The 23029-nt window shown below is 46.1% G+C and overlaps 1 protein-coding gene across 1 annotated transcript in view; it reads left to right on the top strand.

The window, feature by feature from the left end:
- Positions 1–23029, top strand: part of LOC145903781 (laminin subunit alpha-2-like) — a 36500-nt gene continuing 13471 nt past the window's right edge. Inside the window, exons 1-19 of the mRNA XM_082991923.1 lie at positions 1–285; positions 12128–12267; positions 12403–12543; positions 15565–15689; positions 15798–15918; positions 15978–16157; positions 19954–20043; positions 20162–20273; positions 20354–20501; positions 20783–20998; positions 21079–21181; positions 21315–21448; positions 21516–21685; positions 21827–21933; positions 22006–22235; positions 22356–22487; positions 22559–22634; positions 22691–22785; positions 22852–22974. Coding sequence (XP_082848049.1) covers positions 81–285; positions 12128–12267; positions 12403–12543; positions 15565–15689; positions 15798–15918; positions 15978–16157; positions 19954–20043; positions 20162–20273; positions 20354–20501; positions 20783–20998; positions 21079–21181; positions 21315–21448; positions 21516–21685; positions 21827–21933; positions 22006–22235; positions 22356–22487; positions 22559–22634; positions 22691–22785; positions 22852–22974 — 2648 coding nt within the window. The 5' untranslated portion in view covers positions 1–80. The remainder of the gene's footprint in view (positions 286–12127; positions 12268–12402; positions 12544–15564; positions 15690–15797; positions 15919–15977; positions 16158–19953; positions 20044–20161; positions 20274–20353; positions 20502–20782; positions 20999–21078; positions 21182–21314; positions 21449–21515; positions 21686–21826; positions 21934–22005; positions 22236–22355; positions 22488–22558; positions 22635–22690; positions 22786–22851; positions 22975–23029) is intronic.

Raw genomic sequence — 23029 nt, 5'->3', positions numbered from 1 at the left:
CCGCGGGCATTCCGACGCGATACAGATGCTGCAGCTCTAGCATTCAGCATTCCCTACGTCGACGGACCGTCAAATTTCCAATGGAAACGAGTCGTTTAACATCGATAAGAACGCGAGCAGCAGCTCTGTCTAAAAGATCCGGCTTTGATGCGACAACAAATGGATTTAGGTTTTTGCTGTGTCAAGTGTACGTCTGCTGCCTGATGCTGCATCTGGTTGGGCTCGCCGGGGCGCAGCAAACTTTGGATGAGGGACTACTTACGCCTCATTTTCGCAGCGGCTTTGGTGAGTTTCTCTACAATTTTACAATTAGTTAGGGTTATGTTTATGGATGTCCATTATTTATGGATACCAGCACTGCCTTTGTGATGTCGCGTGTGCGCACTTTTGTTTGTCAGTTTTATTTTCTTGGGTGCGCTCAATGTGGTGCGTCGTGCTTCATTTTCCTGAAAGGTATTTCTTATTGTATGCACACGACCGTATGTTGGTACATCATTGGCAATATTCCAAGTATAAGAGCATGCCAATTCATGTGAAAGTGGCCCAATGGAGGCTACTGTATGTCAACGATTCCACAACGCTTGTGTTTCAAAACGCACAATGCGATTCAAGATTACGACACCAGTTGGGAAATGCAAGAACCGAGTCGATTGCTCGCAGCTTCGCTTTTGCCAACGTCAATTCTTCAACCGGCATTCCAACATGCCTGCCACTTAGTGACGTCGTAATGCGATATCCTCACCCGCTGCCTATAATACGATCTTGAAAGAAACACTTCTGTAATCTCCGCTCTGCGGGGACGTGCCTTTACTATATTTATGTGCGATGGTCGGGGTTAGGGTTTCACATAGGAAACTAACCGACCACCGTTTGCCCGCTTACCGCAGCCGTTTTTGCGACTGTATTACGTCAGTGCTATTGGTTAACGCCTTTAGTTTGTGATTGCCACATCGATCCTTGTTGTGTCCAAATAATTTTGTCCGATCCCGTTGATCGTTTGTACACAAAGGCCCGATCGTTTACCCAGAAACTTTCTCGCACGCTCCCGTTTCATTCCGCTTTGTTCGTACGATCCCTTGATGTTTTTACACGACCCCCTTCAATTGGTGGAGCCACAGCGGACAACAAGCTGAAAGCGCTTCTAAAACGTTTAGGGGCGCTCAGAAATTCCCGCCCACCTAAACAGTCCGGACAGCGGGGGAACGCTTTAATCTGATGCGATTCACAACACGAGTGCTTAACAGTTTGAGTGTCTCGCCTCGAGTTTCGTTTCGAGTGTTGCGAAACAAGCTCGAATTGGTCCATAAACAACCCTAATAATAAGCGATAACAGATGGGAGGTAATGGTTTCTTCTTACCAACTGCCGAAGTTGTATTACATGAAACAATAACAACAAATAAGAAAGTAATTATCATAGAAATATAATATGTGGCAATTTGAAATCGGACATAAACTTGTAAATGCATGTGTTGAGTTAACGGAACCAGATGGGTGCTTGTGGAATGCATTGACGGTTTGAAGAGGACTAAGGCGCGGTAATACATCGCCAAGACATTCTTATTTGATGTATTATGCGCTGTTGTCGCTTCCTGCGCGTATAAAGGGGCGCCGGGATTCGAAATGAAAACATCTGTTCAACTAATCTTGTTATTTATAACGGGACGGCCTGTGAACAGAAAATCAGCGCAAAAGTCGACTTTGATGTGGTCATGGTAACTGATGGTGTATGGCGGGGGCTGGAGGGGCGCGAAGTCGCAAAAATAATAGCGGCTCAGACTCCGGCATCTGCAGGCCGATTTGGATTCCGACGCCTTACAATAACAAATCGTTTTGTTGGCGCATTTGGGCTCGGAATGCGCATGTTTGCCCTGAACCATTGCGTCACCGTATACGTACTTTCGAACTTTGATGTCAAGAACGATGATAACAGCATTTATTTGCGACGCCCAATGGCCTCCATATCCAGACATCAGTGACTAAATGATCTCGTCATTCGAGAAGACAAGACCAATTGCGGCGTCACTGATAAAAGTCGCCGTACCTTATTGCCACTAGACGGTGCCGGTTGCGCGAGGACAGGCCTTGGGAAAATCGTCGACATAACTGGCGTTTGAAGCTACCAAATTGTCCTTCTCAAGTTACGGATAATCGCTGTGGGGAAACAATAATCGGTAAGGTGAGAGGCTTTGTAGGGGGCGTTTGATCTCCAACTGCCGGAGGTCCGTCTATTTCACGTTGACCCAGAAAGTGGGCGTAATGGTTTAATTTCGCCGGGCCTGCGATAATTTTGTATTACCGAGGAATGAGAAATGCCGCGCACAATGTTGTCGGGGTGACATTTGATGTCGAATCAGCGCCATAACAACGTGTACAGCATTCCCAAGTGGCCAAAACAACAACTTATAGCTGCTAAAACAACATCACACAAGCAAACAACTCGGCGTCAAGTGACGATACACAAATCCGACCCGACTCAAAAACATTGCCAAGCAACAGGTTGTCTAGGCTGGAGACAACATGGTTGCCGCGTCTTGCATTACCTGAGCTTTCCCACCCCTGGTTTCCTCGCAAAGAGCAATAGCACGGATTAAACAAGCAGCGCCAATAAGAGCAAGCATACTCGGGACGGGTTATGTCAACAAACCGAAATGGCGTGGTTCCGCAAACACAGTCAATGTTGCAACGTATTCTTAGCTTTCTGAAAAGAAAGCGTGGGCCACATGTTTAAGTCCGCGTCTGGGAGACAGGTCAATGCAAATACCCGCATATCCCAGTTCTATAGGAAACACCAGAGATTCTCCAGATTATATTTTGTGCAATTCGAGTAATTGCTTAATGCGAACATTGCAGAAATCGCAAATCTACATTTTACCAAAGTTTTGCTTTTTCGAAACGTTCCATGGCGAATGATTGGGGATCATGTGACGAGAATTTATTTAAACTTGCGTGTGATCAAATCTGCCGCTCAGAATGAACAAGCAAAATTTGCTACGAAACAATTTTCTTTTTCGGCCTCGAGGAATATTGCCTTGTTAGAGTGAACCTTAAACAAACATAAACATAACTCCGATTAGGGCTTTGAAAAGTCGACACGATTATTCCGGGGAAAGTTGATTTTGCCAATAAGGCGGATAGTGTTTCATACAATCGGGTCAAAGGCAACGGCTGGCAGTTTGCTTATACAGAGGCATCTTAACGCCGATAAACTGTCGCGAACGGGATCAAACAGCTGTTTGTTGTGATTGTCAAGAAGCAATGGCACTAGAATCGTCAACCAAAGGGTATAGCAACGTATTACAAACTGTCTTGTCGATGTGATATTTTTGGACTATAGCGATACTTTGACGAGCGATTGAAAGTTTGAAAAGGCCGAAAAGCGATCGTTTTCACAGCATTCCAGGCATATTAACTTCAAGACCCATTGCTTGAGGGATTTAGCGCAGTTGCGATCGTTTCCAATTGTGAAACAGTTCCTTTGTTGCGATACGCGTGAGATATATTGCGAGTTCCATATTAAACTCCTATTCATGTTCTAATCCTGGCAACAGGCCCCCGTTTCAACAAACACTGGGCATCGCGTGCTTTTGTAATAATTTGCCATTACGTAATGCGATAAGTCAAACTATGGATATATGTCGCGTAATTGGAGGGTATACCGTGCTAAAAAATGTTAGCTATAGAGACAGGTATTCCAGCGGAAAAAATGCGAACAAACACATACTAAACTTAAATGCATCGAGTACATTCTATATGTTGCTTTGATATTTACTACCAGCGCACACAAAATGTTGCTCGTTTCAACTAAACTAAGGCAATAAAGGTGTAAACGACCTTATGACGTTGATGTTTGAAGTTAAGGGTTAATGATTAGTGCTTGGGTTTATAGCCGTTCAGTCCTTCGCCAGCAAACACCAATCAGCTAACATGAAAGGTGACGGTTGTCACAGACAGGAAGTGCCGGCAAGTGTATTTGGGGGTTTAGGGATTATCACTGGGGCGTGGAACGGGGGTTGATGCGCTCAGTCGCGTTTACATGTTGCGGCAAACCTGGACGTTGGCGGCCCCTCACGTCTCTCAACACTCCATTGACAATGAAGAGCGGCCGGGCCCAAATGGGGTCTACGCCGTGAAGTTGCAACACAGCCGCGAAAATCATTTGTAGTTTCCGCTTGTCCTTGACGTCAAGCCTTGCACGCGTGCACGCCCGCGGATGCAACTAATGAACAGACGCGCGAATGAGGCTGTCGTGGCGATTCCCATGGCGTTGACCGCAGTGACAAATGCGACCGGCGTTCAAGTGGCCGTGGCGCTTGCTAACAGCCTCATTATCGTCTGCGCTAAACGATCTAATCAGCGCAGTTTCGCGTCGGTATTTTTGACCTGGCGACGAGAAAGGCAAGCAACAGTGCGTCATACGCGCTTCTTCCCAAAGGTTTACGAGGCGGCCTGAAGTGCAGGAATGGCCTAATACCAGTTCGCCATTTCCTGCGCTGTAATGCCAGCACTTGGCCAAAGGAAACCGGCGTCACTGAAATCGCGCGGTGTTTTTTTCGACGACGTCCGTTGCGGTTACAAAATTGTAAAGTGCTGTGTCGGTCGCATGCAAGCAGTCGTTGCTCTCTCCAGATTTTTAAAACCACACATCAGGTCACAGGCTTGCACTCCAACCAGTGGATGGCGTCAGACTACCATACCGGGTCAGTTGGGGCCAGATGCCGGGAGGCCACACCACAGCGGTTCGGAACTGCAGGCCCACCGGGAATAGTTTGTTAATAGGGGTGGTTCTACAGTCGCTGTTAAGTTTTGATGTGTAGCTCGACCTTCGCTTTTGAGCGGAAACTGCGCTGACACTCGCTGATGTACGGCATCCTATTTGGCAAGTGAGATCATCGTTAAATAGGAATCCGTGGCGGCGCTAATGGCATGTCCATTAACGAGACGCAGACGACTTTGCAGCGCACTCCCAACACCACAAAAATCGCTGTCAACCTTCTGACGTGTATTAAATGGAGTTCTGAATTAACCATGAAAACAACATACAAAAACTATGCCAAAACAATTGCTTTCTGTGCGCGCTATTAAAACAGATCATTTAAATTGATTGAATGTAACGAAAAATCCAGAACAAACAAGTTTCTTTAGCCACGATGTAGCGTTCTCATTTGACAAACAAAGGTGACGTAAGGTACGCGTACGGGAATTTCGCGCTAGGTTCCCATGGACTGTTAACACCTGAGGTTCTGTAAACTGAAATGGTCGATTAGTGTCTCGCGGTGACGTGGAGCGTCATTCCAGTCCGATCCATTAGTATTGGGCGCGTCTCGCGCGAGTGCCGCGGTTCCTTAAGATGCAATGGGTTGAAAGCAGAGTATGACCCATGAGAACTGTCTGTGAAGCATCTACCCCTCGACCTGCGTCGCCATGGTAACGGGAATACTTGACATGCTTAGTTTTCTTCTGAATGAATTTTGAAAGACGCTGTAGTTTTAAAATAAATGTTGTAGCAATACGATGTTTTAGTGACAATTGGTGTTGTCTGCAGGATCATTTTCACGAATTCATGTACAATCTCGGCAATTAATACACAGGCTTGTAGCTACTATTGACAACAACTGATGATTTGAATGTGGTTCCACTAGAACATCTAAACATGTTGTTGGTTGTAAAATCACGGGCAAAAACATACCTTCTGCCATGATTACAAATAAACCCGAAAATAATGTTTTATGCCCAACATTGCTTGCTAGTAGAAGTGAAAAAAAATCATCAAATACAATTCCAAGCAACACTAAACACTTTTTTTTTAAATTGATTTACTGTACGTCACTCCTGTTATACTGGTATGACTAGCTAGGATAAAATAAAAATGTTTTGTTTTAAACAGCGCAAAAGCAATAAGTAAACGGATCAAATTGCATGGAAATAACAGAGTAGATAATTTTCACTGTACCAGAGCTCGTTACATTTGGGAATTGATTTAAGCGTTGCCGCTTGCTTTCGACACGGCCAATTAGCGCTCCCATCGAGAGGTACCCTTCCAGTCGCACGCTGCCGCTCACGCTACGTCCCCTTGAATGGCATGACAGGCGCAGGTTCCTTTTAATCTCAGGACCGTTGTCAGGAAGATGACAGACAGGAGGAAGTGGACGAAACCCGGCTGCCCAATGCCGCGAAAACACACCAAGCGGTCGAACAGCGGATTCGCGTGGGTTTAAATGCATCGGATCTTCGCCGTGTAGCTACAATACAATACGTGTTAACAAACGTAAACGACCAGGCAGGTGGCCAAAATCCCGAAAAGGCGACAAATTAAAGGCTGTTGACTTTGCGCGGAAATCCTCGCAGACGTCGCCCCCGTCCCCGCGGAAGACTTTCACATATTGCGGGGACCCCGATACACGCCGGCGGCTCTTCCATTCTCCTGCCGCCAGTCTCTGGTAAAGAAAGGCCCAAAGGAAAAGGGTGTGAGTGGTCTGGGCACGTTTCCTTCCGTCTGTGAAAGCGGGTTTGACCGCGTTGTCCCGTGAACTCGTGCGTACAGGCAAAACAATCAGCGACAATAAAACCGTTGTACAATTTTATTCCGAATTTCTTATCAAGTAGGGACAATACATTATATGTAAATGCATTTTGTTAAGTCACCCGCTCACCGACCTTCTTAAATTCACTTTCTCTTTCACAACTGGCCCTGATCGACGAGAACGCCGGGAAACGAGTTCTCGCTTTTGGAAAAATATTTAAACCATTACTTTCGGCTGTCTTCACAACGCAACGAATATTACTCGAAACAAATTAGCAACATTTATATCTCGAGTGCCCAGAGTCCCGTGGCGCTGGGCGGCGAAATAATAACACGGCAGGTGGCAGTTTAACAGAAGATTACGAGCATTAATCTCGTATAATAGGAGGCAATCAACCCGGCGTTGGTCAGACAGGCCACTCACGGCCGCCGAGGATGTTCTCCCATTCAGTGTATGTCATAACAGTGCATCGCCTTTCGGGAAACCTCCAATTACGCGAACGGACTCCAACACAAAGCGTCGAAAGCGTGTTGTTGCGGGTGCGCGGGATCGGCATCAGTTAGATCCATTGTATCGCAAATTTTAATGCACGTATAGTGACCAGTTAAACGGAGGAAATCGAACAGTTTACCTCCGGGTGATGCATTCGGACATCGAGTAAGAACGAAGTGCGAGCGCGTGGAAGCAAAGAAGTTCTGTTGAAAGTGGCACGACGATAGAGCAGTGTTCTTGGGGGGTATGGGCTGCATCGGCGCAACCATTAACCGATCAGACGCTTATAAATAATGTAAGGATAAATGGCGAGGCAGCGCACCCTGGCGTGACGACCTTTTGAGTTGAGCGTTTGACATTGGCAAAGTAACGTGAGGTATGTTATTCAGGAGAAGCATGATGGGACGGGGTCTTGAAAGGCGGAATTTCAGTTAATGAACGCTGGCTTGTTTGAAGGTTGCGAGCGTGCTTGGCAATACAATGCAACTCCGTTCCACGCCCGTCGTGATATTAGCACCTTTTTTGTGTGGGCGAAATCTTTCCACAGCTGTGTCGGTTAAGTAGAAAGCGAGAGCGTCCGTTTCATGGTAAGTGATTACACAAAGCGCAAGTTACACATGCGAGACGCAAGTACAAGAGAGAGCGGCCGGCGGCGCCTAAATCTGGGTGAACCGCAGTGTTTGCGGGCGTAAACACACCGCATGGCGAAACAGGTGCTTGTCAAGTAGTTTGGATGCACACGCGCGCGGATACGTGGATGTAATGCCACAATGTTTTAGGAGGTAAGCCGGATTTAGTGATCTGCCCACCAGATCGATCCATTCATGGTTCACTGTCCTGCAAATCCGCGCAAACATTGGTAAAATGTCCAAGTTATAAGAATGACGACGTCACCGCAAGACGCGCCACCACCGGCGCTTGCGTGACAAACGATATTCACACATTATCCCATTGCGGGTGCGTTGTATATATACACATACATCAGTAAAACCCCGCCCCCCAGGGGCAAAGTCAACAAGTCCCGTTTTTCTCCAAACCTGGCAAATCATGTTTGCCGCGAGGACAATTCGTTTTTTAGGGGGCGCGACTTCAATCGATCGGGGATTATGTCGCAGCAACATTGAAGAGCTTGCGTTCTTTCGTCGCACAGATCTTGTCCCTACTTGGCAGAAAACTGTAACACTGTTAATATCGAGTGACACTTGAGGCTCACTTCACATGTTTGAACTGCGACGAGTACATACGAGGCCAACTCGCTCAGTAGAGAGCCGGACAGCGATAATAGACAATCTGCCAATCTGGAGTGAGCAGTCCAGAACAAATCGCCGCCACTCTAAGTTTACGTACCCAGGCTTATGAAGGCGACAGGAGCAGGAGAAGTGCGGGCCAGCGACACTCCGGAATTGCAGTTTCTCTTTAGTTGCGAGGAAACGCATTCATGGTCGCGTATTGCTCAAGCTTTGTCTTAAGCAGCGTATAAGCTCTGTGTTGCGCACAGGAACTGTGCAGAGTGGAAGTGCTATTTTGATCGTACACATAATCACGTGGCTTCGTCAGGTTACTTATCGTGTCGCATTACCGCAACAAGGCAATGACTTTCCACGTTGGCTTCTCCAGGAATCGTATTCCGCCGCGCTTGCTGCACTTGGGGAGGTATGTGCCACAGTCAATGGTCTGTTGCCTATTGTAGTCGCCGGTAAATAGGTTGTTAATGCAGCCGAGGGTCACAGCTGACGTGTCTTGAATAGCAAAATGAGTGTCCTTTTGACCGAGATGGCGTTAGTCGAAAGAGTTGGTAGTTCTGGGGTCGTTCCCGATACATTACAATGTACACTCCTACCGAATTTTCACCTAACTTAGCCGCCACACTACACAGATCGGTGTATTAGCTTGAAGCAATAGGTGTGCCCATAGATATACACTCAACAAAGCACCAATATCGGACACATTCCTCGTTAATTAGCTTTCACGCGCTTACGCGAGAACGGAGACGCTTTGAGGGCATTGTAGACAGCTGATTGCTACTGGTCTCGTGGCCTTGTTACAGTGGCAGCTTTAGTAAAGGCGACATCATCCCATTACGATCCAATATGGATTAAGCTACGACTGCCATCACCACTTTCGGGCTTCACGGTCAGTGATCACATAAGGCCAGGGAAGCGCAGGAAGCGACAGACTGGGAAAGGCAGGGTTAGAGAAATCACGAAGCTGGTCACAAACGAATGTAATTACCCGGCAGGTTGAGGTGGTGATATTTTTAGTTTCTCAACTTCCGTTGCAAGCCAGGTAGCAGGGAGGGGTCAGGTTTCGCTTTGACGGCAGCAAAGGTTGTCGGATGGATTTAGATTCTTTGCGATAGAAAAACGAAGCCGCTATTGAGATCAACATTGTTTGGTGTTTGTACAAGATATTTAATGCAGCATAAAAGTCATAGATTTTGTAAGGCCAAAGACGGGGCTAACTGCTAGCGGAAAAATTGTCTTTGATTACCGGCCAATTGGCTCTGAATTTTGTCGGGGATGCCGCGTATGACCACATACATCGTATGGGATAGCATAATATAGCTAGGCCGTAATGTGTATATTATTGATATGATATACGCAGCTTTAATAAGGGAACAGTGCATGACATTGTGTAAATCAAGGAAACACATCGCCGTACTCTGTGGTAGGCCTACGTCTCCACAGGAATAGTGGTTTCGATTATTGTCGAGTCCACAATAAAAAAACATAACTGGGAGCTGATATTACACCGTGTCGCGCATTTGTTTCGCTGCATAAACCCGCAGTGTTGCCTTTAAGGACCGTTAAACCGCGAAGATGCGTTTGACGCGACGCAGGTTGGACGCGTGGGGCGATAATTTCACTGAAACATGACCTCTATCACCCGGCACCGCAACGAAAACAGACTCGGCGCTCAGCATGTCGCTTATTGCTCGCTAGCGCGCCTGAATCGAAATACGGGCGCGCCGCTGTGAATCATAATTTCTGTCGTGCTGGCTTGTCATCCATGGCTGACAGGCACCGTGAAAACCTAATAAGACCGAAAGATGATCTCGTTACCAGAAGTCGACCGATCCCCTTGTTGCCATTGCTTAAAGCACTCGTTACGCTTTTATATGTCATGGCATTGCAATTACAACTAAAAAAATATAGCAGCAACATTAAAAAGATCCAAGCAAATCTATTATTCAAGATACGCGTTGTAGGGATGCCCCTTTGCAACTATATACACAAACCAAACTGGTGTTTCGTTTATAAGTTCGCGTTGTCTATTAACATTTTGCGTTTCAAATGAGTCCATTGTTACTCGTTTCCGGGTGGGCGACATATTGTCTGGGGAAGCGCATTCATACTCGCGATCATCTGTTGATCTTGGTCCTCTCTGCCAAAGCTCTCACGTAACGAACCAGATACCAAATCGGATAGTATTTCCAGAAGCACACTGCGGTGAAATCCAATCAAATTTAGCACGTTTCCCTATTCATATCCGTATGTTAAAATCTATAATATTCATTCAGTTTCTTGCACGTAATATTCTGTGATCAGGCGACAAATTAATAAAGCGCTTTTTTACGATAGCTAAAAAAAGACAATAGTTTTGCCGAGACAACATCGTAGAGTATGTGTGGGCAAGGAATGTACTTTTTCATGCCATAAAACGTTTATTGATGATTCAAAGTTCTGGATATGAAATGTACTTGACTAGGTGAATGAATAGGTTTTGGTATAGTCTTAAGTAAATGAAATTGTGGGTGCTTACAACACCATGTGTCGAGATGACATCCTCGGCCTGCGTATCCAAAGAGGGAAAGTGACACGAAGTACCGTCAGGTCAACCGAACGAATATCAACTCTTGTAAAAGTTGTGCGACGACTTATTGGACACTGGAGGAGGCGTCGAATATCAAATGCAGCTTTGACTGTACGAACAAATAAGGCGGAACAGCGTTTAAATGTCGTAAAACATGCTCATTGTATGAGATCTACTTCCGCCGAGCAACACAATGCTTCGCACACTGAAAACCGAACAATTCAGACGACTGGTCTGGAGTGCTTATCTCAGCACCCACCGACAAATTATGGCAACCAGGCGCGGAAGTGCGTGAAATATCGACACTTGAACGCCTCCGCCATGTCCTGCTGTATGCAAGATGACAGCGTGGAGCGCTCACCTCAAAAACCAAGAACAGAAGTGAGCGACCGCCCACACCGCAGAGTGAAATTAAAAGGGCTACTGGGAACCACCGGTGTCAACTTCGCCAGTACAGTTGCCCTTATTATCTTATTTTGCCTACCGATGTTACACATCACTACAGCAACACACCAGGCTGGTTGGAGACGGGTGCATAGGAGGCAGAGGCCTCAACGTTACACGCCGATGCCACACGACTTGGCACAGCCTGTTGTTACTCTACCGCAAGAAGTAGGAAATTCGGAAGAACGTAAGTCCGCAAAACTGGGTGCGGAAAGGCATAAACGCGAAATAGATTTTGTACAAAGGTGTTAAGCGAACCGCAAACGAATCTGACCTTTTCTTGCCGTTAAACAAACCTGTCGATGACGAGAGGAATTAGGCCCGATTAGCGCGAAAAACCAAAATAACACTCCGATATAGCCGTCCGCATGGTCGCGGGAGGAAGTTTTCGTTGGGCGCGCAAGCCGCAAGCCGTGACAAAACACAAACACACACCGACCGCGCATTGTGGAAAAATGTGCCTAATGGTTTTCTGCCCAAGAGAAAGCAAATTATTTTTCTGGCTATAGTTGAGGTGTCGATTTTGCCTGGGACGGATACAACACCGCAAAGCGGCGGTTTCCCAAGCTACACGTTACGGTTGCGTTGTACAATCGATGCCACTGTTCACATCTGTCAATATGGTCTGCCACTGTTCGACGAATGTTTGGCCTTTTTGCAAAAAGGTCAAAAGTTTCGCGACGTCACAAAAGCAACCTTTGTGGTACCGTAAACGCCTAAAAACGCAATTACTTTCTCTTTGATGGTAATTGAAAAGCCACTAGCTGGCGAAAACTTGTTACATCCGCTCTTTTCATTTCTACAGGTGCAGGATGCACGTTTAAATCCTTCTGATGAAATATTTTTTAATTCGCAGGGCTCTACCCTTCAGTGGTGAATCTTGCAAGTCAAGCAAAAATCACTGCTAATGCGACGTGTGGGCAACAAGGACCTGCGAAATACTGCAAACTTGTGGAGCACGTTGAGAGATACACACTGCGAAATCAACAATGCATGGTAAAATGCAAGACCCTATTACTAATCGAAGTTTTGGCGTAAACTGATTCTATGCAAAATCTCTTAAATTTGTCACCATATTTTCATTACTTCGCTTGGTAGAAAACTTTTAAATTTCATCGTTCTGTTTCACAGATGTGCGATGCAAGCAACCCCTCCCAAAGGCATCCAATCGAGTATGCCATAGATGGATTCGGAGGAAGATGGTGGCAGAGTCCGACGATTGACCAAGGCTACCAAAACCATTACGTCACCATCACATTGGACTTGGAGCAAGTAAGTTGACGCCAACTTCCTTTTGTGGGTCTGCCACGGTTTGTCCAAGGCTTGTTCCCACACTCTAATCCCGCGTGAGGAAATGAGCGCATTTTTGCCCTTCGTGCCGTACGGAATAACGCGTTACTTTCGGCGGCGACACGATAAGCCTGTCTGTTGACATTGCAACGTATTTTCTTGCCGCGGCGGCCGGTGAACGAAAGAGGGGGTCGGGCTGAAGACACACAATGGCTTCCGCGGGCGCGCAAGTGAACGTCGGAAATGCCGACTTTTCAAACCCACCGGGGTCGCGTACAACAATGGGCGAGCGGTCGTTTGAAGGTGGGGCACTTCGGCGAGGGTAATTCAATCGCGGCGAAAGTGTCTATGTTTGGGGCTCAACGACCGTTTGAACTCACGCCTTGAGCGCCCCATCCCTGAGCGATCAGCTTTTTCAGGCAAATATCAGCGAAAGGGCGTCGTCCGGCGTATTTTCGTGTTTTTAATCATAAACCTGTATGGTCTCATCGGGTGTCACAAATACCCAAACATCCACGCTGGCTTGAATCACGACCTGTGCCCAAAGAGACAATTCCAAGGTTATACGGTAAACAACTTTTTCCACCCCTAAACTATTTTGAAAGCGACCCCAAAACAACGCACATGCAATGACGTAATGCTAGGTCGCAAGGAAAGTGATTATCTGCTGTCGGGTTACGGCCTGGGTGTCAAATCCTCGAGGCCGTTTTGGGTTGCGGGGCGGAACCTTGTTTTGAGGACAATCACTCAAATGCAGCAGGCTGCGTCAGGCAACCAACTTACTACGTTACTGTACGTCATTGTTAGCAGAAGCGCAACCGTTGTCGCGCCACGAGCTTATACAAACTTCACACGTCAGACAATTCCCAAGGCGCCACCGAAACGGGAATTCTGCTCCCAGCGGATCCAACACCATGATTACGCTTGAAGGTATTCCGACCCAACGGGTTAGCACAGGCGCACAGCTGGGGTGGCATCAGGCTTTGGTGATTTTGTTTTCGCCAAATTACGCACCTGAAAACTAATGCACTTCTTTTTTTCCATCACGTCAACGAAAGGGAAAAACCCAAGGATGTTGATCAGTCTTTGTAAGATTACAATCCTGTCGAAGTCGTGTATAATTAAACGTAAGGCGCCGGAGTGTTTGTGTTAATGGCTGGCAATTTATTTAAAATGCCAACGAGACGATGGGAATACAGTGGGAGTTAAAGCAACTTTATGGTCGTCACCGTCTAAAGCCGCAAATCGACTTGGCCATGGCGGCAACAAGAAGGAAGATTTCGGAATTGTGAAAATAGGCAAATACCAATGTGAACGCAATTTTCGCAGATCAAAGAATTAGATGCCTTAAAGGAGCGTTTGTCACCGGGCGTGTCCGTGGCCTGGGCCAATTTTGATCAAAGGCCCTTAACTCGAAATTGTAAATTGTTTTGATGAAGATTTTCCTAAATTGCGCCGACCGTTAAATGTGCCGACAATAATCCGGTTTTGGATTGCAAACCCGGCGCAAATAGATGCATCATGACAAACTTTCGAGGCCATTAGGAGCGGACCGGGTAAAATTCTTAGATGCGCTGTAATAGCAAGCACGGTAATTCACTCAGGGCTGTTGTCAAAGTTTCGACATCCGGTCCGTTAGAGCTATGCATCCATATTTAGAAAGGCGTAAGCGCGGCCCAAGATCGCGTTTCGGTTTTCCACCTTAATGCAAAGCTGTTTTGCCACGCAAAGTCTGAACAAACTCAATTTTCAATTACTACGAGGCACAAAGTCTGCGACAGAGGAGGTGTTCTCACGCACGATTACATACGTCATCAGCTCCCGCGTCCTCATCATCTTTAGGCAGCGTATTGGAACATTGTGCCGCACGCGAGGTTTGTTTTCTGCACGCAATTATGAGTTGTGTCCGTCCGATCGGCGAGGTTTTTGCGGCGATTTGCGCCCCGCAAATGCGCCAATTCGCGTTTTTTCGCCCCAAAATAGACGCGAACGCCGGCTGGTTGGCACTTCTTTAAATGCCTTGTTTGACGAGGTTGACTTTCCGGCTTGTTGTCGTCGGAACATTCGCACGCTTGTGGGTAGAAAGTACACACGCACGTACAACCAACCTAATAGGAGTTAAGGCGTAGGATGTAATGTATCTACCAGGTAAAATAGAAAGTAATGCTTTCAAACGAGTGAAACCGGCCATTGCATTACGTGTCACGCCAAAGTGTCCGTTGCGCTTTTTGCCACCCGACCTTTATCGTCGCCGCTTTAAATTGGGGTCTGATTTCACTACTTGATCGCGCCCGTCTTTTGATCCCCGTGGTGCTGGCGACGGTGCCAGGGCAGGGCGGGGACCGTTTACTTTCCTGGGAGAGTTTACACAACACCAGTTCACGCGCGCTCTGTTTAGGGGGGCGGCATTTAACACAAGCCCTGCACTCACACACACATTACGTCATTGGTGGTAATCGCACGGCCGTTTCGGTTTTCGCGTGAATGGGACACAAAAATGTTTCCGAGCCCGCTCGACTCTAACGGCCTTTCCTCGGCGCTGTTAGGTCCTATCGGTTCGCAGCCGCCGAGTTTCCTGTCTGACTTTGCTGTAAACTACATGGCGCAATCGAAACAGAAACAACACAACAGTTTAAAATAAGTAGCCAAAGGAAAACAATAAGCGAAATCAAATCCAAACAATAACAGAATGTTTTTTTCGGACACAAAAATATCCCGCGCAGAATCCATTTGTGTCACCTGACCCTACACGCCATTACGTACAATCTCATCATCTCAAAGCTTAACGCAGTAGAGTATCCGCTGTGCCGAGCGATATGATCTACGCCAAATCGACGCTAATCTATTGAATCCCCGCCCTTTGATGCCAAGGGTGTGCACTCACTATAGTCTGTCACGTGTTTTCATGTCGGCTGTGTTTTCGAAGTTTGTGATTGGCCGAAAACACTGATAGCCAGTCTGTTTTTCATCTGTAATATGACCCCAGTTGTTGCTGTCGTTCAGGTTTTTCAAGTCGCGTATGTGATCATAAAAGCAGCCAACGCACCACGTCCGGGCAACTGGATCCTTGAAAAATCAACGGACGGAAACGAATGGTTTCCGTGGCAGTACTTTGCCACCTCGGACGGGTAAATTAACCACGCAGGTTTTTGACACGACTTCCCAGAATTGGCAAAAAATTAATTCATTCTCGTTGCATTGCCCCTACTTCCAGTAACAGCCAAGTGTTATTGCAGAGAATGCTCCCGCGTCTACGGGGTTCGTGCAGCGGGGCGCGGTCCACCGAGGTACGCTACGGACCAGGAGGTTATTTGCACCTCGTATTTCTCGGATATAATACCGCTGCAAAATGGCGAGGTACGGTGTCTTGGCATGTTTCGCCCACCACGCTATCTCTAACTTTGCCCATATCACAGATACACGTTTCACTGATCAACGGGCGACCTACCGCCGAAAATCCTTCAAAAGCCTTAATGCAGTTCACTTCTGCTCGCTACATTCGTTTGCGGTTGCAAAAAATCCGAACACTGCACGGAGATTTAATGGCGCTAAGCGGATACCCGGCAAGCTACCAGGACCCTTCAGTGACCAGAAGGGTGAGCATTCACTGCTTTCGTAATTATATTTTTTTTCTGTTGTGAAATAGCCTGAAATACCCCGCATTGTGTTACTAAATTTCGTTCAAGACAAACCGGTCTATTTGGGAGAAGTATTAAAGGATGTTTAAACATCAGTGCTTGCCAGGACAAAAACCAGAGCAATAAAATGGCGCCAAAGACGATTGTGAACTTCCATTTAAGTTAACTTTTATCATTCTCTATTAACATTTAAATTTCAAATATCTGCATATAGGCTACTTTCGGATACTTAGCTTGCTTAGAAACCTCAAGTGTTAAAATGCATAGCCCTAAAATAAATTCTAAATGCAACGTGCAATGTTGATGAAATATTGCCAGCTACTCTTCGGCTTTTCATGTTATTTAGACAAAGGTTTCCCTACCACTGACTTGTAAACATAAAACGTCTTTTAAAAATGGAAACAAAATGGAAGATATCAATATGATTATATATTACCAAACTTACGATAGCGTGATGAGGGTGCGGTGACCATGGGAAAGACGCGACCGTACTGGATGATTTCACGCTGCTATTTTTATAATTTTCATGCAGCGATTCTTTTCTATAAGCGGGCGGCAAGTAGAAAGCGACTTGATACAATTTGTCTGGCCGCGATTCGGGGCTCGCTTTTTGTATGAGAGGAGCACGCGGCTTTGTTTACGTTTAGGATTGGGTTTTATGGCCTCGCGTCGCCTTGTTTGCGGCTACCTCAGTGGCTAAACGCGTTAAAGTGTGCAAATGTGTCATTTGATCTTGTTATGTAGCGGTTACGGTCGGTTTAACAAGTCAAGGGGTAACTTTATCGGTCAAATATTGCTACGTGTAGGTTGGTAGATTATCGGGAAAAAACACGCTGTTGAGATTGGATTTATGGAAAAATATATTTCCGAGGTTAAAATCTGTTGACTTTCATGTAACATTTCGCTGAAAAGCATCGTCAAGTCTGTTTTTTAACGTAAATACAAGAAACAGGAGAACTTGAAACCACGCTTGAAAAACAATCTGGAAGTACTTTGTGTGTACGAGCTCCCATATATCAAAATGTCCATTTAAAGTCGTATCTAATCCCTCAGAACTCCAGCAGTTTTCAATAATGCGAGATGATAAACATTTGAAGACGCCCAGTAATTCCGACATCATGCGTGATGGCAAACTGCGAAGGGCCGGTTAGAAAGGTCGACGCAATTTTATGTTCCAGATTTTTTGTTATTGTTGTTGGCCGCGAACAAAGCGATCAGCGAAATGTTTGCATAGCGCCGCAGAGTAATGCACTAACTCGCTGTTGGAACGAGGTTCGAATTTCGCCGGCAATTCAACATGGCCTGAAACATTTTTTCATGAGTCAGGCGTAGGAAAATTGGCCGTCTGCACTCGACAAACGAGAAAAGTGGCAGACTGTTTTACCTTTGTTGGCGGGGTATTTGGATGTCTTTTCATCTCAAGACGTTCTACCTAAGAAAGGGAAGGGCCGTGTAATGGGTAAAGGCGGTTCTGCGAACAGAGCAGTTGACCTTCCCATAACGGGTCCAATGGTCCCACGCTACTTTGTAGTCTTATGATATTCACAATTCGTGACAGAAGTACAGACGACAAAATGTCAAAGGATAGAGGGCAATCGTTGGATATTGCCGTATTGTACTAAGTGGAAGATATAGCGTAGTGTTAGTATAGAGTTGTGCTACTTTGGCGTTGTATGCATCAGGATATGCAAAAGCCTAAAAAATAACTGTTTCTCATGCTAAAAAAATAGGTTAGGATATCGAATCCACAAAGCGAAAGTTCACTGCTTTGATTCAGCTGTGTGGAAATACGAGAAAAGTACATGTAGATTCTGAATCAACAAAACATAAAGCGGAGTTGTGAAGTTAAACAGTCATGAGAACTTTACTTCTTAAGTATTGGATTTGTGCATTTCTCGCTATTCAGTATCACTCACATAACGCGGTGGCCGAAAACAGTACTGCCGGAACACCCGTGGAAGAAAACGGCAACACTTTGTGGTTATTCGATAATATTTTGCAACAAGACCAGGAAAATTCCACGCCGCTGGCCAGAAACGGGAGAGGTTTGTTTGGCAGGGCGTTGATTCGTCGCCGGGGTCGAATTTCGGTCGGGCAAATGCTCGTGATCGCCCAAGATCTCTGCCCCTGTGGCGTCAGATATTCAAACGACACGGATAAGGTTTGGGACTTTTACGTTGTTCTCTGCATAAAGTGGCCAAATTGCGCAAAGGTTTAATCAACTAGATTGTTTAAAATCGCAAGTACTAATGGCTTCCTCAGTAAAACAGACGGATGAAGCCAATTGCCGATCAAATGCTTTGCGGCATTTCTGATATGAGAAGTCACTATGACGACCTAGAATTAATTCGGGTGTTGGCGTAATGAGGCGAGCGTCGGCATGGTTTAAACAGTGGGTTAACGATCACTTTGCTGCCACGGCTCGACGGGCGCCCGCGCCGCCATTCACCGGCTTTTGTGGGCAACCGTTTTAACAAGCCTTTAATGGGCAATAAAGGCGCCCAATTAAAAGCCCCGGCCCCGCAAGGAACCGCACGGCAAACACTTGTTGTGGGTAACCGTCTTGCATGTGTGGATGTGGCTTCTCTTCTCCATGTGATGATTAGCAAGGCGTAGCGCAACGTATATTTGACCTCAGTGAACCGGCGAGATCGCTTTCGAACTCCGAACCACTCGTGAATTGGGTGCAGCCGATTTGGCTCCCACGGCCAGTTAGCGAACTGGTCCCAATTAGCGTTCTTTTACAAAATTCTTTTGTACACGGCGCCAAAAATATTTGGCCGATTAAGTTATGTAAGCCTGAAGGTGAAAAACAAAGCACTCGTAGCGGAGGGTGGTCACTTCCTTGCGTTGCAAGTGCGTTTCCACTAATAGTACAGGGCGTGCGATCCAAGCCGAACGCAAATTGCTGTGTCCTGAATCGCTTGAAATTGACCTTGGCGAGGGCCGAGCGATGATTGTTCTGCAGTGAACACGTTCGCGTTGAGCGTCATAAGCGGATAATGCCACTACAAACCAGACTCACCCAACTTACATCGTAACGCCCTAATACGGCGACCACACTTTGTTTAGGCGACGAGCGGCCGCGTCAGTTCTGTCGAAATATCCGGCCCTTAAACGAAAGCTGTTTAATTAAGTCATAACCAACGACTGGCAACAGGGTCAAAGAGGACGTTGAATACACAAAGACGTTTTAAGTGGAGTGTACTATTGTAAACTAACCCGCGCGCACAGACAGAAGCACAAATGATGTCAGCGACAGCAAAGTGTGGTCTTATCGGATTTTGGTTGGCGAAATCGGATTTTCCGCATTACGCTCGTTTAACATCGCCAAGTGTTTATGTGCGGACGGGTAGGCAGCGCGCGCTCCACACCGGGTCACGTTTGTAGCCTTTCACCTTGGCGGTCACGTGGCGCTTGTGTTTGCAGCGTGTACATCCGCATCAGGAAAACCGACTCGCGATTTCGTTCTTCCTCCGCGCCAGCCTGGAAATTCGTGCACGTCGATAGGAAACGGCCTCTTGTAACGGCCATTGTACGCGTATAATCGACATCCCGGGTTTACGCAAGCGCTTGTACGCATTAAGCCCAGACTATATTCGGCGACTCTGTGTATAAAATAACCGATTGTAATTTATACCTGTCCAACAATTTGCTTTTGGGAACATGTTGTGTGATTATGATGCATTTAAAACGTAACTCTAGTTTAGTTTTAAAGCGATAACAATTGTACATTTGTATTCTTTTTGCACAGTATTACTACTCAATCAAAGATATCAGCATCGGAGGAATGTGCATTTGCTACGGACACGCAAGCACCTGCCCTACAGATCCAAGCACGGGGGTAAGTTTTAGGCGAATTTCATCCGAATTTTCAGAACGAAACTCTTTTACCTTCAACGTGATTGACAGTTATAAATTGGCAGAGGCGCGGAAACGATTTGTTTTTATTTCGGCTATAGATGTTCAGATGTGCCTGTGAACACAACACCGCAGGCCCGAATTGCGAGCAATGCCTTCCCGGTTTCCAGCAATACAAGTGGAACCCCGGCAACTACGGATTTCAATGCGAAGGTATGTCAATGGCGAGCAAAATACTTCCAGTACTGGGAGTTTAAAAACGTGCGTGTTTAATTCTCTACGATGCTTAACAGCTTGTAATTGCCACGGACATTCCGACGATTGCTTCTATGACGAGGGAGTAGCGGCGCGGAAGGAAAGTCTCAATCTACTGGGTGAATACCTGGGCGGAGGGGTGTGCGTCAGTTGTAGAGACAACACAGAAGGGATAAATTGTCAAACGTGAGTTTAAAGTTCGCCATATTGGATTCTTAATGAGAGAGTGCTCGCCAACATTTTTAAATCGCTTAATGATGAAACAAATAGTCGCCCCGAGCGCTAAACAGTAAAAAGTTACAAACCGATACTGAAAAATGCTTTTTTCAAAAAGTGACAAAAACGATATTTCAATTCAAGATACGTCATAGAAAGGCACCGTGCTTTCCAAAAAAATTGTACTTTTAAACATTCCGCAACCAATGGAAAAAATACTCAATTCGCTATCATGACTTGTATGTCTGTAGGTGTGTTGACGGGTATTACCGACCCTTCGAAGCAGAGGCAGACGACGCCAGTCCCTGCATACCATGTGATTGCGACCCGTACGGTGGACGAAGAGTGCCAGCCCGGTCTGGACCGTACGTGTGCGTCAAGGATATTACGTTTATCGACAGCGAAAACGACCTCTATCCAGGATCGTGTTACTGCAATGAGGGCTTTACCGGAAGCAGATGCGACAGGTAACCGGAGAACGAATTTGCCGTATATCGGGTAACTGATCAAGTCGCCCAGACTCGCTAAGTTGTGGATTATGCCACAGGTGTGCTTTCGGGTTTCGCGGCTTTCCTCGATGTGATCCGTGCCCTTGCAAGGTTGCTGGAAGCCTTAACGCCGATCCATGCGTGGGCGAATGCGTTTGCAAGGTTAGTCAGCGCCATTACGTGTTTAGTAAAACATTTACATGTTGTCAGCAATGGCGTAATATGCAATCAAACCTTAAATCCGTGTGTAATAACAAATCGATTGTTTTATATGGTATCCACCATTTGTATTTAGGAGAACGTCGAGGGAGTTGGCTGCTCGCAATGCAAGGATGGATTCTTCAATATGCAGAGACAGAATCCAGCCGGTTGCGAGAGGTGCTATTGCAGTGGCGTGGCGATGCAGTGCGCATCTGTCGCGTTTAGATGGTAAGCGGAAATCGTAACAACGTTTTATGAAGCTTGAATATAAATACACGATAATTGCTCATATTAGGTCAACAATTCACACCAATCACAACTGGGAAGTTCGTGACAGACGAAACCGACGACGAGTTACGCCGCAATTCGATTACAACCTTAACGAGCCTTACGTTGAACACGGCGAAACAGCTCGTAACCTAGGAACGGCTATGTACTACTGGGCGGCGCCAGTGCAATATTTAGGTCAGCATAGTAAGACGACATAGTCACGATCTCGTGGTGTTTCATAAAATGTACTATGTGTTATTGTAGGTTGAGTCACGTGTATCAGAATTAATAAATTTAATACGGAAATTTCCGTGTAATTTGCATGTTTATATTTAGGCGAGCGTCTGTCATCATACGGCGGAACCATAAGATATACAGTCTCATACGACATTTTACGCGGCTCTCAGCCATTGCCAATCCAAGATGCAGATGTTTTAATTGAGGTATCGTATTACGAAACAATTTTTATTTTTGGCAGCGGAAGTACGTCTGAATAACAGGTTAAAAATGTTTAGGGTAATGGAAAGTCGTTGACTTACAACTACATGGGAAGTTTGATTTATCCCCAAGAGGAAACAGAAGTCACCTTAAAACTGGAAGCGAACATAGATGGCGAGCCTTCAGGTTGGGTGGATTCAAATTCTTTATTGCCAGCGTCTAAGGAAGAAATGATGACGGTGCTGAAGCATGTAACACGCATCTACATAAGAGCAGTTTACAGCAGGAATACTGGTGCTGTATATAGGTAATTTACCGGTATAAAAACCAATTTCCATGACGTGAATCTGGTAGTAGTAGCTAAAAAGATGTCACAAAGCTATTGTTAGACCCTATCTTGTATTTGACGTGGAAATATATACTGTAGAATACGGGATGTATACATGCAAACAGCAACCGAAAGTGGTGAGGGAGCTGTGGCTCATTCTGTGGAGAGGTGCCTTTGTCCGCCAGGATATCTGGGGTTTTCCTGCGAGACTTGCGCAAGTGGGTATTGGAGGTAATGACCAGCCAGGCTATCATAACACTCCGAAGGTTGGCCGGTTAACTAACCCTATGTTTTTTTTGCAGGAGTGGAAACCTATGTCTTCCATGTGAATGCAACGGACACTCTGGTATCTGTAATCAATTAAACGGCGCTTGCGAGGTATTATTTATGAACGCTTTGTAGTCACTTCAAGCTATTTTGTGCGATTTACATAGAATTGTCAACACAATACGATGGGAATGCATTGCGAGCGCTGCAAGCCCGGATTCTTTGGTGATTCGACGGTGGGAACAGCAACAGACTGTCAATCGTAAGTGATGAGAAAAATGCAACCAAAATAAATCAAAGAAATCTGGACCGTCTCTTATTTCATCAGGTGTTCGTGTCCTTTGCCCATTCCAAGCAACAATTTTAGTCCCTTATGCTACTTGGACCGCACCACGACGGAAATGGTTTGCCTCCAATGCCCAATAGGCTATGCGGGAAGAAGATGTGAAAGGTGAGACCGCAGCATTCGTTACATTAATTGCCATTTTAAAGTCAAAGCGCGTGGC

Source organism: Ascidia mentula, chromosome 5 (genome assembly GCF_947561715.1).
Source record: "Ascidia mentula chromosome 5, kaAscMent1.1, whole genome shotgun sequence".
Classification (NCBI taxonomy): domain Eukaryota; kingdom Metazoa; phylum Chordata; class Ascidiacea; order Phlebobranchia; family Ascidiidae; genus Ascidia; species Ascidia mentula.
Note: the sequence above shows the minus strand (reverse complement) of the source record. Positions and strands in the feature narration are given on the sequence as shown.